This window comes from Macaca nemestrina, chromosome 6, assembly GCF_043159975.1.
Source record: "Macaca nemestrina isolate mMacNem1 chromosome 6, mMacNem.hap1, whole genome shotgun sequence".
Lineage (NCBI taxonomy): Eukaryota > Metazoa > Chordata > Mammalia > Primates > Cercopithecidae > Macaca > Macaca nemestrina.
In genome coordinates, this window is record NC_092130.1 from 40309429 (window position 1) to 40322942 (window position 13514).

The window sequence follows — 13514 nt, forward strand, 5'->3', positions numbered from 1 at the left end:
ATGCTTTTATCTAGAAAATAAAAATCTGGGCCTTGTCTTGGGAGTTCTCTTGGAGACCAAAACTTGCCGATGACAAAGCTCTGGCTGTCATGAACATACCCGAGCCAGGACTGTCACAGGAAGTTCAGCAGTTTTAGCAGTTGTGCTCCAACACACAGCTCCTAGCTACAGGAGGAATCACTTTTCTATTTGGTCCTGGACTCCTAACCTGGCACCCCATGCCTGAACATTTGGTTTTTGTTTGGAGTACATGGGCTACATTTGCAGCAAATATAGGGAGTAGCAAGCCCTTATCCCTGTGCTGTCTGGTGCAGGAAATGCACACCATCAGTGACATCCAACAGTGCACAGATGAAAAGAGAAACAAGGAGTATGTGGCCACCCCTCCTTGTAGTGGTGCTAGAGCAGGTGGAAGCCAGAGACAGATAGACAAGCTCTAAGTTCCAGAGCAAGGATTCTTAACTTGGATCTTTGGGGTTCTGTGGTGCAGCTGAGAGAGTCTCAAGCTTTCATCAGATTCTCAAGCCTAAGACTCCAAAAGAAATAAAGAACATTTGCTTTAGACAGCAATGGTGCTCACACTTTAGTGTGCTTCAGAATCACCTAGAGGGCTTGTTACAATATGGATGCTGGGGCCCAGCCCTAGAGGTTCTAAGTCAGTAGGTTTGGAGTGGGACCCAAGAATGTAAGGGGATGCTTGGCCCAGGGGCTACGCTTTGAGAACCACTGCTTTAGAGGATACCAAAAACCATGAAGAGTTCAAGTTCAAATTACGATCTTTCCTTTTCAGACAGGAGTTCCAACAGATGCCATAGTCCTTGAAACCACCCCTAAGTCCCAAGGAACTTGAGATTTTATTTTTGGAAGAAGCCCCTGGAGAATTACAGACTCTGGACCTCTCCTTGAGGTCAGGAAACATCTGGGAAACAGCATTTTATAGGGTGCAGGAAAATGCCTCCAGAAACTTAAAAGCCTAAGCAAATCTGAGCTGAAAACTACATGGCTTTCTCTGGCTGATCCAATTGCTGCACCAATTGTTGGTGAACAGTGAGGTTTTGAGAATCTGGGCAGACCCAGATCCTCTCCTAGAGACTATCTCCTGATACTTGTGGAACTTGTGTCTGAAGCCACATGGGCTCAGATAGGAGGTCTGCTCTAAGGAAGAAACGGTGTCTGCTGCGGGATAGAATCTGGGTATAGGAAGGAAATCAACAACTCAACTAGACAGAATTCAAGAGCCTCATTCACAGAACTCTTTGATCAGGTCATTGTGGTAAGGGCGGGAAGAGGCAGGAATAGTACTCAGGGCTGTGCTTACTTAAAGCAAGAGCAGTGGAGAGAGGCCTGGTAGGGCCATCTGCCAGCTTCCTTCAGACCTGCTCTGAGTAAGTCATTCCCCCATGAAAGGGGAGGGGGAAATGAAAATGTGGATTCATTCATGAATCAACCTCTGAAACAGGAAGTGTGGCTTTTGAGCTATGCAGAAGAATCCTCCTTTGCTCCCGGTAATATTGGCTTTGACATTCAGCTACATACATCCTTAGGGGAGGCAAAGTCAAAGTCAGGGAGACCCTACAAATTAAGGGATGAGGAGGCAACTTCATAGAGAAGGCAACATATTAGAGTGATTGAGACTGTGGCTGTGCTTTGCCATCATCCTACCTGGACTTGAATCCTGACCGTGGAGTTCTAGGCATGTCATTTAATCGTTCTGTGCCTTAGTATCCTCATCTATAAATTGAGGGTAATAACAGTGCCTATTTCATAGAGTTATAGTAAGAATGAAGTAAAATAACACAGGTAAAATGCTTAGCTTGGTGCCTTGAATATTTTAAGCACTCAATGTTTAAAAAATAAAGTGTGGTGAACAAGAAGAAATTTGGGATGGTGGCAATACAGACCCACCCTAAGTGACACTGCCAGAAACAGAAAGTGGAGCTATGTTACACCTACTGCTAGTCTCCACAGAAGGCTGACAGAGGTCTGAGGTGTGAGATGAGCACAGGGAGAGCCAGGATGCCTTTGATGGTGGGGTTAACTAGACAACCCTACTGGCTGTAAGGCAGTGATATCCTATTCTTTTAAGCCTTGCAACATTCAATGAGTCTGTTTTGTGACATTTTCTCACTGCCAATCTAACTGCCAAATAGCCTGATGTGAGGAAATCGAAGTGAATGAAAATCAATATTGGTAGGAAAATTGTACTGATGTCATTGGAAACACTCTGAAGATGTGCAATATTTAGGTAGAATCCCCAATTTCAGGGGAAAAACTGTGGCTCCTCCTCCTGAAGTTCTAGAAGGTGGGGTGGGGGTGGGGTGGGGGTGCTGAAGTGAGAACAGTGGAGGTGTGTGCTGGCCCTCAGGTGACCTAGCAGGCAAACACTGAAAAAGAGAACTCTCTTTTCTCTGGTCCTGAAAGAACAGGACCTCTTCCAAAACTCAGTACCCAAGATAAAACAGTCCTGACTGCTTAGAAATAAATTGTTCCTGAGACTAGGAACAAAGAGATTTCTAAAAGCCATGCAAAATACCGAAATAAATGATATACCACATGGTTAAATGAAAGTTAACATCCATTGGAGGTGGAGGTAGGAAGAGACCACCAATTACATCTTAGAAAAGAAAGACTGAAGAAAAATGACAAATAGTTCTGTTTAAGCATGCTGGGTTCCTTTCTTGAGGGGCTCCCCATGGTCCTACCAGCATTGCCTTATAGTTCCGACCTGGCTGTCTGGGATGCTCCTTCTGTAGCCCTTCAGTAGGACCTCACCTCGGGTCCTCTTGCTGTCCAACTGACCACTGGGCATATTTAATCATGGTCCTATCTGGAGTCTTTAAAAGATGAAGGGCCTGACTCCTGACTTTTCACTCCCTTATACTTGCTGGGAGTAAATCATGGCTGGAATTGCCACCACCTCCTGTGCTTGAGTCCTTCTCTTGGACAGGAACCCAAAGATTTATCTGATCGCTGCAGAGAAGAGAGCAGAATCTGGTCTCTTCTTCAGGAAGTAGCCACCTGTCTTCTGTGTGCACCCCCCAAATCAGAGGCACCATAGAACTTAGGGAAACTGAAGTTTCTTAGGCATCCCACCTACCTCTCTAAAACAGTGGCACCCTCAGCTTTCAGTTTTCATAAAGCAAAGTTTCTCCATTGTTTTTATTGAAGTTGGTGGTTGTCAGATGTGGAAGCTAGTCCATCCTTCTGTTCACTCCAAAGTAGGGACCTTTTATTTACTTTTTTCTTTTTTGAGACGGAGTCTCGCTCTGCCACCCAGGCTGGAGTGCAGTGGCACAATCTTGGCTCACTGCAATGTCTAACTCCCAGGTTCAAGCAATTCTCATGCCTCAGTCTCCCAAGTAGCCGGGACTACAGGTGTGCACTACCATCCAGCTAATTTTTGTATTTTTCAGTAGAGACGGGGTTTCACCATGTTGGCCAAGCTGGTCTTGAACTCCTGACCTCCAGTGATCCACCCACCTAGGCCTCGCAAAGTGCTGATATTACAGGTGTCAGCCACCATGCCCAGCCAAGCAGGGCCTTTTTAGCAAGAAAACAACAAAACAATACTCATAATAAACTCTCTTGGGATTCCCCATGAGAAGCCTGGAACTGTAATAATGTGAACTTGAGATAGCCTACGGACAAGCATCAAGTGTTAGAATATAACTGCTGTCGTATATACTTAAGTAACATTGAGAGATTTTTCATAGTGTGATTTTTGCCAGGTTATCCTGGAGAACTACTTGCTCCAAGCATTCCTCATATCCAGCTTGAAGGTAAGTGAAAACATAAAAAAAGATAAAATAAAAGGAGAAAGCTACAAATAAAACTTCAAACTCTACTTAAAAAGGTTGAGGAAAATATATACCTGAGGCTTCTGAGGCCTTTGTTGGATTTTAAGTTAGAGGTCAAAATGGGTGGTTCTTGTGGTCAGATAATCTACTCTTCTGGAAGGCCCCACTGAAACTATCCTGAGGGATGGCTCCTGTGTCTTGTTTTTATTGGTAGCTTCATTCACTGTCTGCCATTCCACTCACTAGAAAAACAGTTTTGAAAGAGATTTTAAACCGCAACCTCTATTTTCTAAGTGTTCAACAGCATAATACGGCAACTATTAAAAATAATTTATTAGATATTTCAAATAACTAAGAGTGGAATTAGAATGTTCCTAACACAAAGAAATGATACATACTTCAGATGATGGATACCCCAATCATCCTGATTTAATCATTACATTGTACGCTTGTTTCAAAATGTTACATGTACCCAATAAGTACGTATAAGTAGTAGGTATCCATGATAATTAAACTGACAGGAAACAAAAAACCTTCCATGAGAATGGAGCATGATCTATGGGAAAAGGTTTTCCTTCTCTTCAACATGATGGCTAGGTTAACTGTCATACCACCAGAGAATTTTTTAAATGACCCAATATGCCAGGATAGGGAAGCCATTCACATAAAATTTTTTAAAATAAGCAAACCTATCTTAAAATAAAATGGAAGATAGAGTTCTCTAGTATGAGAGCACTTTTAATGCTTGCAGTCGATTAATGATCATAAGTAACAGGCAAGTATACCTGCTACTGAGTCCTAAAAACGGTTTCCACCTATCAAAAAAAAAAAAAAAATCCAAGATCGCAACCAGACCCCTTCCCCCAAAAAGCACTGAAACAAAAGACTGATCTGATTATACAGTCACATGAAAAATAAACATCTTTATTTTTTGCCTACTTTATTTCATTTTTTCAAATAAAATTTAAATCTGTACAAAGTATACTGTTACAGTATATATTTTGTAAGAATCAATGCCTAAAATAATCACAATACTTCAATAAGCAGTACAGCAGACCTCGCTAGTTTTCAGCTTTGATATTGAACAAACTCAAGCCGGCTGATGCACAACACGTTTGCTTGGTTTCCACATGGTGAATTCCCAGCACTTAGATGGGAGAACATGACAGCAAATATGGTAATATTACAGCCCGACACACTGCGTTTCTTCATGTGATAATAACTGCACATATTTAATACAGAATGCTCAAATTTACTTTTTAAATTGCATTTGCTTACTTCTTAGTTGGCAAAATTCAGCATTCTTAAATGGGGTCCCCAAACAGTGCAAATTAATGATATTCTAACTGTATATTGGCACATCTCCAATAAGGATTAACTTGTAAACTCAAAGAATATCAACAACTTAGTCCTAAATTTTAACTAATATACATCTGGTCCATTTAACCAAAGTCATTTTGGAAAGATATTAAAGAACAATTCTATTTCTGAAAGGATATTGTTTTGACCATTCTTTAGAGAAGATAAATTTTTAAATTGTCATTAAAATGTTTCACTATAAAAATTTTACAAACTTGATTAGAAATTTCAAGATTATGATTCACAGCAGACAAATACAAACTGTATATTCCAACAATACCTATTCTTAGACTTTCAAACAGAGCACAACCATGTCAGCTGTGTTAACTAAAATTCTGAACAGTGTACTAAATTTATAAGTGGTGCTGGGTCTAGCAAGTGTAAATACACAGTATATTTCAATGAAAAGAATTGTCTTCTTTATACTTTATTTGTTTTCCCATAAGGAAACATTAATGTTTACATTCTTTAATAAAGTTAATCTTACATCAGAATATAACTTAATACTGTCAGCAACAGGGACCACACACAGTAAATAAGAAGCACATTTAAAATAAGTCTGATTTCACATAGATTAACATTTGTTGGTTAATAAAATATTGACAGTATTACAATCTTACAATATTTACAGTAAGAAAAATCTAGAGTAATATATACCTTTCACAGCAGGATTCCTTTTTGTAAAATTTCTTCCAGTTTGGGATTGTGTATACACGAAAAGCTCAAAATAAAGCAACTCTGCAATATAATCTTAAAATAATGGCTACTAGGGGGAAATTCTATCACAACCATTGAAAATAATGGTGACTTCTCACGGAGTCTGTGGCATCTGAGAACCCAGTTAATTAACCAAAGTCTTGCTCACATTAGCCTCAGTTACCCAGATTAAAGCAGAACTCCGGCCTTCCCTGACTGCTGAAAACCCAACAGATTTTCTCAACATGCTATAAGGAAAGAGGAAAAATTGGTTTCAGCTCACACCTCATGGCTGGAAGCCTCCGGAAGCCTCCAGCCAGTGCACACTCCCCGACTTATGCTAAAAGAGGGCCAATTTCATCCCCAAAGCATCACAAGAGTCCACCCTCCAACCACAAGGCACTCTGACACCAAACTCACCCATTCCTCAACTCTTGTGCCCTAGGATAATGCATGAACTTAGCCCATATAATACACACCAGCATCTCAGAGACTTGGGACCAGGGCAAAGAAAGAGACTAGTGTAGTTTGCACTGAGATCAATAAGAAAAATGGGAAGTGATGCACATTTCCAATTAGAATGACAAGAAGAAGACCCACATCCCTAAACTGGAATTTGGCCAGGGCATCAGAGTTAGCACCCCCTCTCTGAGTACCACTAGCGATTAGGATGTGTGCTCTGGGCCTCCTCTAAAAGAGAGCATCTACAGTAAGTAACACAGTATGGGACATTAGTTCTGTGACGACTGCCAAGAAAGCAGATACAATTCTTGAATCTGGGGCTGTCTACGGCACCTGAGGTCAATCATCCAAGCTGTGACCTGTCCCAACCCTGCTTACTTTAAGATATCTGATGGGCACAGAGCACTCAGGGATATGGCTGCTGGCTACTTTGGACTCTAGATCTCACAGGTAATCAACAGGTATCTGGGATTGAATTAGCAAACTGTACCATAGCTCCTTAAACAGACACTGTCAAGTATGAAATCATGTCAGGCATGAATCTTCACTGTCAGGTCACAAATTGAAGTGGGAGTCTTCCCACATCAGCCAAGGTTATTTTGTCAGAACCTTAGAGGAGTTGGACAGTTTTTCATGTTGCAAGTGATTAGTTTACTTATTTCAGTCAAGCTGGATTGGCAAACCAGACTGATTTATTTAGTTAGCTTTGTTTTTTTGATTCTTATGTGTGTGCTAACCCAAAGCTGTTGTATTTGGGCTAAATACACTGACAGAGAAAATTCAAACGACAAAAGTTTTCAGAAAACTTCTGTGGCATTTTTTCTTTTTGGAAGTAAATGCAAGATCTAAAGGTATTTCTACCCAACAAAGTCTGTTTAAGTGTTTAATGTTATTTCCTTTTTGGTCCTATACAGAATGCTATGACTTCTATATAGGTCTGAATGCTGCTCCATGTAGATTCCTTCTGTATATCTAAAAATATATACTTTTCAGTAGTTCAATACATGGTTAATCTTCCCACAGAGGAAGATTTTTGTAATCACATGTTGCAAAGTAGAAAACATCTCCTTTCTAAGAAAGGAAATATACTTTCCTATTGTACACTTTTGAATAAGCCCAAAGGCATGCACCAAAAATCATTATTAAAACTAATACATGCAATAAAATGGTGTAGAGTTAGACTTAAAGTGCTGCTTCTCAATTTTTTTAATTTGGAGAAGACATTTTGTCAGTTGTAGACTCAAAGATCTTTCCCCCACCCACCCTCCCCACCCCCTGGCATTAAGAGAGAAAAGTAAAAAGTATGCATAAATCTTTTAACTATTCTTTACATGGGGGAAAGAACAGATATATCAACTATCCTATGTATCAACTGGATTCCCAGTTTTAAATAAAACCAATATTTACTGGTAAAAATTGTCAAAGCGAATACACCCAAACAAATGTTACTAGTAAATAAATGTTCTACATAGAGAATAATTTACTTTGGTTTTATGCGCCTTCTCAAAAATAACACTAGTGTCCCAACGTCACCAAACTGATGTGTTCCAGCAAAGTTGTAAGGCAAATCTTTTTTTCCCTAGTGACATCTTGTTTCCCAACAGACAAAACTAAAATCTTTTGGTGAGGAAGGGGTTAAGATAATGGCTAACCCCTTGGCATCCTGAGCATTGTGGTTTATCAAACTCTACCCTGCTAGAAATTGTCAGGCACCCTGACCCCTGCCTTGAACCAGGAATGGCTCCCATGTCTAGAGATGCCCTGACTCCTTATAAATAGCTTTCAGAACTTTGCTTCTTTTTCCCTTCTCTCTGGATGTTATAATGTCTAACAAAGCTGGTTGCAATGTCACATTTTGCTAGTAGGGGCCACCATCTAACAATAATTCCAATATGAAAGGTTTTAAGCCAATAGTTGGTTCCTAATTTTATCAACGATTTGTACTAAAATTCTCTATAATTTACTTAGAGCAGAGATCTTTAACTTGGGTTTCAGAAGATGTGTGATGCCCCTGAGGTTGTATGCAAAAGTATTCAGGCATGTGCATTTTTTTTTTTTCCTGGGTAGAGGATCCATCACACTTTCATCAGATTATCAAAGGTATCTGTGACCCCCAAAAAGGGTTATAGGGACTTAGAGGGATACCCGTAATTCATTTTATACCAGGACTGGGAAATGGGGGCAGAAAACTAAAAATGGCCTCGAAAAAGGCCAGGGACAAATTGCTGATCTTTTCCCTTTATTCACATTGGGAAAATAAGTGCTTCAAACTGGGAAAAATCATTAATTAAGGTGGTTAAACTCCATTAAAAAACAATCAAATCACTTTCTAAATTTTTTTCATTTTTGATATGTGGTAAATTTCGTCTCCAAGAAAAGGTTCGGAGACTGAATTTTTCTCTTTTCCTAAAGGAAATTCATATATAGAATGCTGAATATCATCCACATTTAAAGATTTGACAACATAAAAGTTAGATAACTCTTAATGATGTGAATCTTTAACTTATGATTTTGAGTAAAGGATTATCTAGAATCAAATATACACTTACTAACCTTCATTTCCCAAAATTGGTCCATATTTAGACAACTACCTGGCACAATTTCACTAGATAAACCTAAAATCTGAATAACGGAAGTTAAACTTCTATCCAAAGTAAAAACAAAGCCATAAGGTTCCACAATTGAATTGGCCACGAACATTCACACTATGTTATAGAGGACTTTCTCATTTCAAATACATCACTGAATGTTCAACAGAATTTGCAAACATAAGATCCAGAATGACTAGCAAAACATGCTAAGAGCATGTCAAAAAGTAAAACACCACCACTACCCCCCATCCGGAAACACACTCAGGCATTCCAAAAATAAACCAGATCTGAAAAGAGGCCTCTCACTTGGTTTTAAGTATGAGGTGTGTACAAAGCTATGAGAAAGGGAATATAAAATGAAATAACCAAATAACTTACAAAAAATAATTTTAGCCAAAAACACATATCTCTGTTCCATTGATAAAACTATCAATTAAAAATTTTTTTTTGCAATTCTGAACACCGTGTTGCATAATATCACCAAGACAAAAAATATGTTCACAGGTACACTTTTTGTTATTTTCTTTCTAGAGCACATCTTTGAGATCATAAGACCGCATCTGGTTAAAATAAAGTCTCTTGTCCTTGCTTCCCTTCCCCCTCAAAGTGATTCAACCCCGAATTCCAAAAAGGAATATTCAATATAACCACTTCAAAACCAGTTATAACACTTAGACCACGAGGAAACTATATGAACATTATGGAAAACTACATGAAAGAGGGAGCTGCCACTTGCCACCCACTTCACTTCCAGCTTTTTAAGCATGTACCCAGCTAGACTTCAGTGAAACAAACTAACACACCAAATCCAGGCCATCTCAGGCTAGAAGTTAAAACTCAAAGACATCATTTCATATACACACATATATATTTCCTATCCTAAGTTTTAACCTTGTCTGTTTAAACAGTTTAATAAAGCTCACATTTACAAAGGATTTTATTGGCAAATAAAGGCCCATATTAAAAATTTTATCAAAACAAATTTTTGTTTTATACAGCTAACACTAAGAAATATTTTCTCGGCCTTATAAAGTATATTTAATTGCATACAATTTTTGCTTTGGGTGGGATATTGAAAACATAATTCTGCAAGAAATTAGAAAAGACTAGAAACAAAAGTGAAAGTGACTAGCCTTAACTTTCAAAAAATCAAGTGCAAAGTTAAATAGTGCAAATAATGAAAACTAGAAATTTTACAGGCAACTTTAGTCTTTCCTGCTTTTGCACTTTTATACATTGACAACTTTATAAACCCTAACAACTATATGCAGCATGGAAATGGGCTATCATTTATCTCCACTGACTAGACTTAAGGAAGCCTTTCAAAGACTTGTCTCACAGTCATTTAAATCACTAGTTCTTAACACAGGTTTGGGAATTCTCTTCTTTTTAAACAAATTTCTAAGGGAGGGGCTATTTAAGAAGGCTCTGCATTGACTTAATGAGTTATAGTATATAACTATTATAATTTAAAATCTGACACAATAAAATGTGAAAATTATACTAAAGTGCCAACTCTACAAAATAAGCTATAGTAAAAATAATCTTGCTATTGTTAATGAACTTGACATTCGTAAAAAAGAAAAATTACCTTCAAAGTACAAAATCAGAACCACTTTTTTGCTATTTTTAAAAGAGATTTTTATCACTAACATACAGAGATGTGAGTAAAATGAAACTTCAAAGTAATCTGTCCAAATCACCAGGAATAAATCCGTACTAAATTCGACAACAAAGAGTTAATCCAAACGTACCTGAATTATGTAACTTAAAAACAAACATTATAGTAATTCTTTATCTTAAATAATTTAAAACACTACTGGAATAATGGGAAAAGAAATCTAAACACTATCAGCTTCCCTACAAAGGACATAAGAACCTCCAAAATGTACTAACTTATTTAATTAACATTTGCCACCACTGAACTCTTGGGAAAATACAATTTTAAAGTAAGAGAGAAAATGGGGAAACAGAAACATGAGTTTGGGGGGTATGTTGTCTAATTTTAGAAATACAGTATTATTGAGGGCCTCATAAGGTCCACAAGGTTAAATGGTTGCTATGGTTGCAAATGTGAAAGAAATAAAAAAGATACCTAAAATTGTAAGTTAGTGTTTTTACCTGGTTGTCTTCTTCTAAGAAATTTGTGTGGGCCAAAGTCCCAAAGTTCTATAAAAGCAAGGAATAATATGTGTCTTTGTGGAGTACAAAATCAAATAATTTGATCTAAGGACCATTTGAAAAGTAAAGGTAAACTACACTGTAACAAGAGCCCAAGAAAACAGATAGTATGTGTGATAAATATTTCTGATAGTTTAAAAAGAGTAACTGTGAAAAGCGTGAAATGTTCTTTTCTTTTCCTCAAAATAATAACTCCCCAGCACCCACTTGCCTTGACCAGAAAAGCTGTCATTCCACAATTGTGCTACTTAATTTGTCCCAGAAAAGCAGACATCCTATACATGAAAACAGACTTGTATAATGCATCATCATCATAACTCTAGCTACAGTAACTAACAATTTTCTCATGATCAATGAGGGATCCATTTTCTCTGGCTTTACTGAAACTTCCTTAGTGAAGATCAACTTCATTTCCTTAGCAAATAACTCTCAATCAGATTCCATCATAGTACCTTTTCCTACCTCTAGCAAAAACTTCTCCCACTTTACTTCCAAACCATTCCCTATATACCTCTCAAACCCCCATCCACAAACACATTAAACAGCTCTCCTCATCCTAACTCTCCAATTTCCAAACCAGTAAGTCTCAGTTCCCAGTAACTTACCTAAAATACACATACTTCTTACTCTCTTCAGTTCACAAGTTTCTTAATATTAATTTAGATACCTTCAAACTACCAGCTTAAGACCATGGGGAAAATAGCAATCGGAAAAAAACTGCCCAGTTACCTCATAATACTTAAATTGTTCTGGATCATCAGTTAGCTAAGTTCTAAGGCAGGAGTCAGAAATTTCTTTACTTCTCTCTGAAGAAGTAAGCTTGAGTGCCACTAGCAGGCCTACAGCAAGAATAAAAAAGGAGAGAGAAACAAAGAAAAAGGATAGGAGAGAGAAGATGCCAGATGTACATGGTAAGGAGGTAGGTCAAGTGCCACCAACTACCTGCATTGAAAATTGCCAATCCGCTCCAGCTGAATGGGAGTTTGACCCAAACTCAACATGTGTCTGATAAGTCATTAGCTGATGGCCACCATTGTTTGAGCTAGTCAAGATGAATAGGTAATTCACCTGTCCCATAACTTTAACTGCCACTTCACGATAAGGACATATTTTCTTAACTCCTCCTAGGATCCTTCTGTGTTAATCTACCTTAGACCAAAACACACACTAATGAGAATATTTCCATGTTTTTCACAATTCTAGAATACAAGGACTTGGTCCTTGAACTTGGAGGCCTCTTGAATTATTAAAGTGGAACCAAAATCAAGAAAATTAAACTCTTTAGCCAAAAAATTTTTTCCATCTAATGTTACAAAATAAGCTAATTGCTTATTTTGTCAAAACAATCTGTGTATTTATGAAAACGTGAAAATCCTGTGATTCCAAAATGAGTGAAATACTTCTGATGTGTAAGAAGCAACTTTATTTTACATAGAGGATCACCACCATGTTTCTACCTATCAACAGGACAATTTTCCACAAAAGCAAAGGACATCAGAAGGAAAAATACAAAACAAAACAAATACCAAACATGGGGACAAAATAAAAATGAATGAGTAGTTATGACATTCTTGTTAAGAAAAACGTTAACAAGTGACCTTTGCCACACTCAGCTTTCCTAAAGACATAAATTGCCTGGACCATTCAACACCAAAACTTGGTAGTTAGCTTAGCAGATTCACTGGCTTGGAACCAATCATTATTTCTTTTTTCATCTGGTTGTTCTTGTATCATGAAATTCTACCTGACTCATGCTAATTCTGGCTTATTTTCACTTAGCCTGTAATAATCAAATTTCTGTTCAAAAAGAACGTGTCAAATGGCCTATGCCTTAAATTTAGGTTTTGTTTTAGGATCAATTAAATTCTTAAATATTAAAATCAGCTTTTCTTAAAAAATGTATCACTAATTCTGCAAAGACTTTAAAATAATTAATTTGTGAATAGCAGTGATCACTTTAGTTTTATAGCATACTTATGAATGGCCAAAACTTGGTTAACATGCAATGAAGAAAACAGAAATACTGTGATTTAAAAATTGATACCCTTTAACAAATCTACACAAATAACTTTGGTGAATTTATTTACATAAGCAATTCCAATAAATTCTCTCCTACTTATTTCACTCTCAAGGAGATGTGTGTATCTATATACATATGCACACACGCAATGCATATATACATATATATGTGTGTGTATATGTATCTCTCCAAATTATGAAGATATTCAAATTTAGGGATAATAAACTATAAACGTTATACTCAGAGTTATCACCAACTATTCCAAACTTAAGTTGCTATAGATACTCTTGTTTTAGCATCCTTTTACGTAGACGGCAAGATCTCATTCTGATACTCAAAAGATTTTAAAAAGGGGAAAAAGTCATCAGACTTGGTATCTCACTTTTTATGGTGAAGAAAATCTTAAAA

General features: G+C 37.5%; 2 protein-coding genes across 3 annotated transcripts in view; both read right to left on the reverse strand.

Moving 5' to 3' along the window:
• LOC105467047 (purine rich element binding protein A) overlaps nucleotides 1-13514 on the reverse strand; it is a 37163-nt gene that overhangs the window by 11548 nt on the left and 12101 nt on the right. The window contains exons 1-2 of one of the 2 annotated variants that reach the window (XR_011624636.1): nucleotides 5814-7574; nucleotides 3872-4039 (exon numbers count right to left, since the gene is read on the reverse strand). The gene's annotated coding sequence lies outside the window, so the exon portion shown is untranslated. Of the gene's footprint in view, nucleotides 1-3871; nucleotides 4040-5813; nucleotides 7575-13514 lie in introns of those variants that run through there. The other variant, XR_011624637.1, reaches the window with a different exon arrangement.
• On the reverse strand, nucleotides 4706-5814 carry IGI (IgA inducing protein). Its single transcript, XM_071098329.1, has one exon. It carries the CDS (start codon nucleotides 5025-5027, stop codon nucleotides 4866-4868), a length of 162 nt encoding a protein of 53 aa, XP_070954430.1. The 5' UTR covers nucleotides 5028-5814; the 3' UTR covers nucleotides 4706-4865.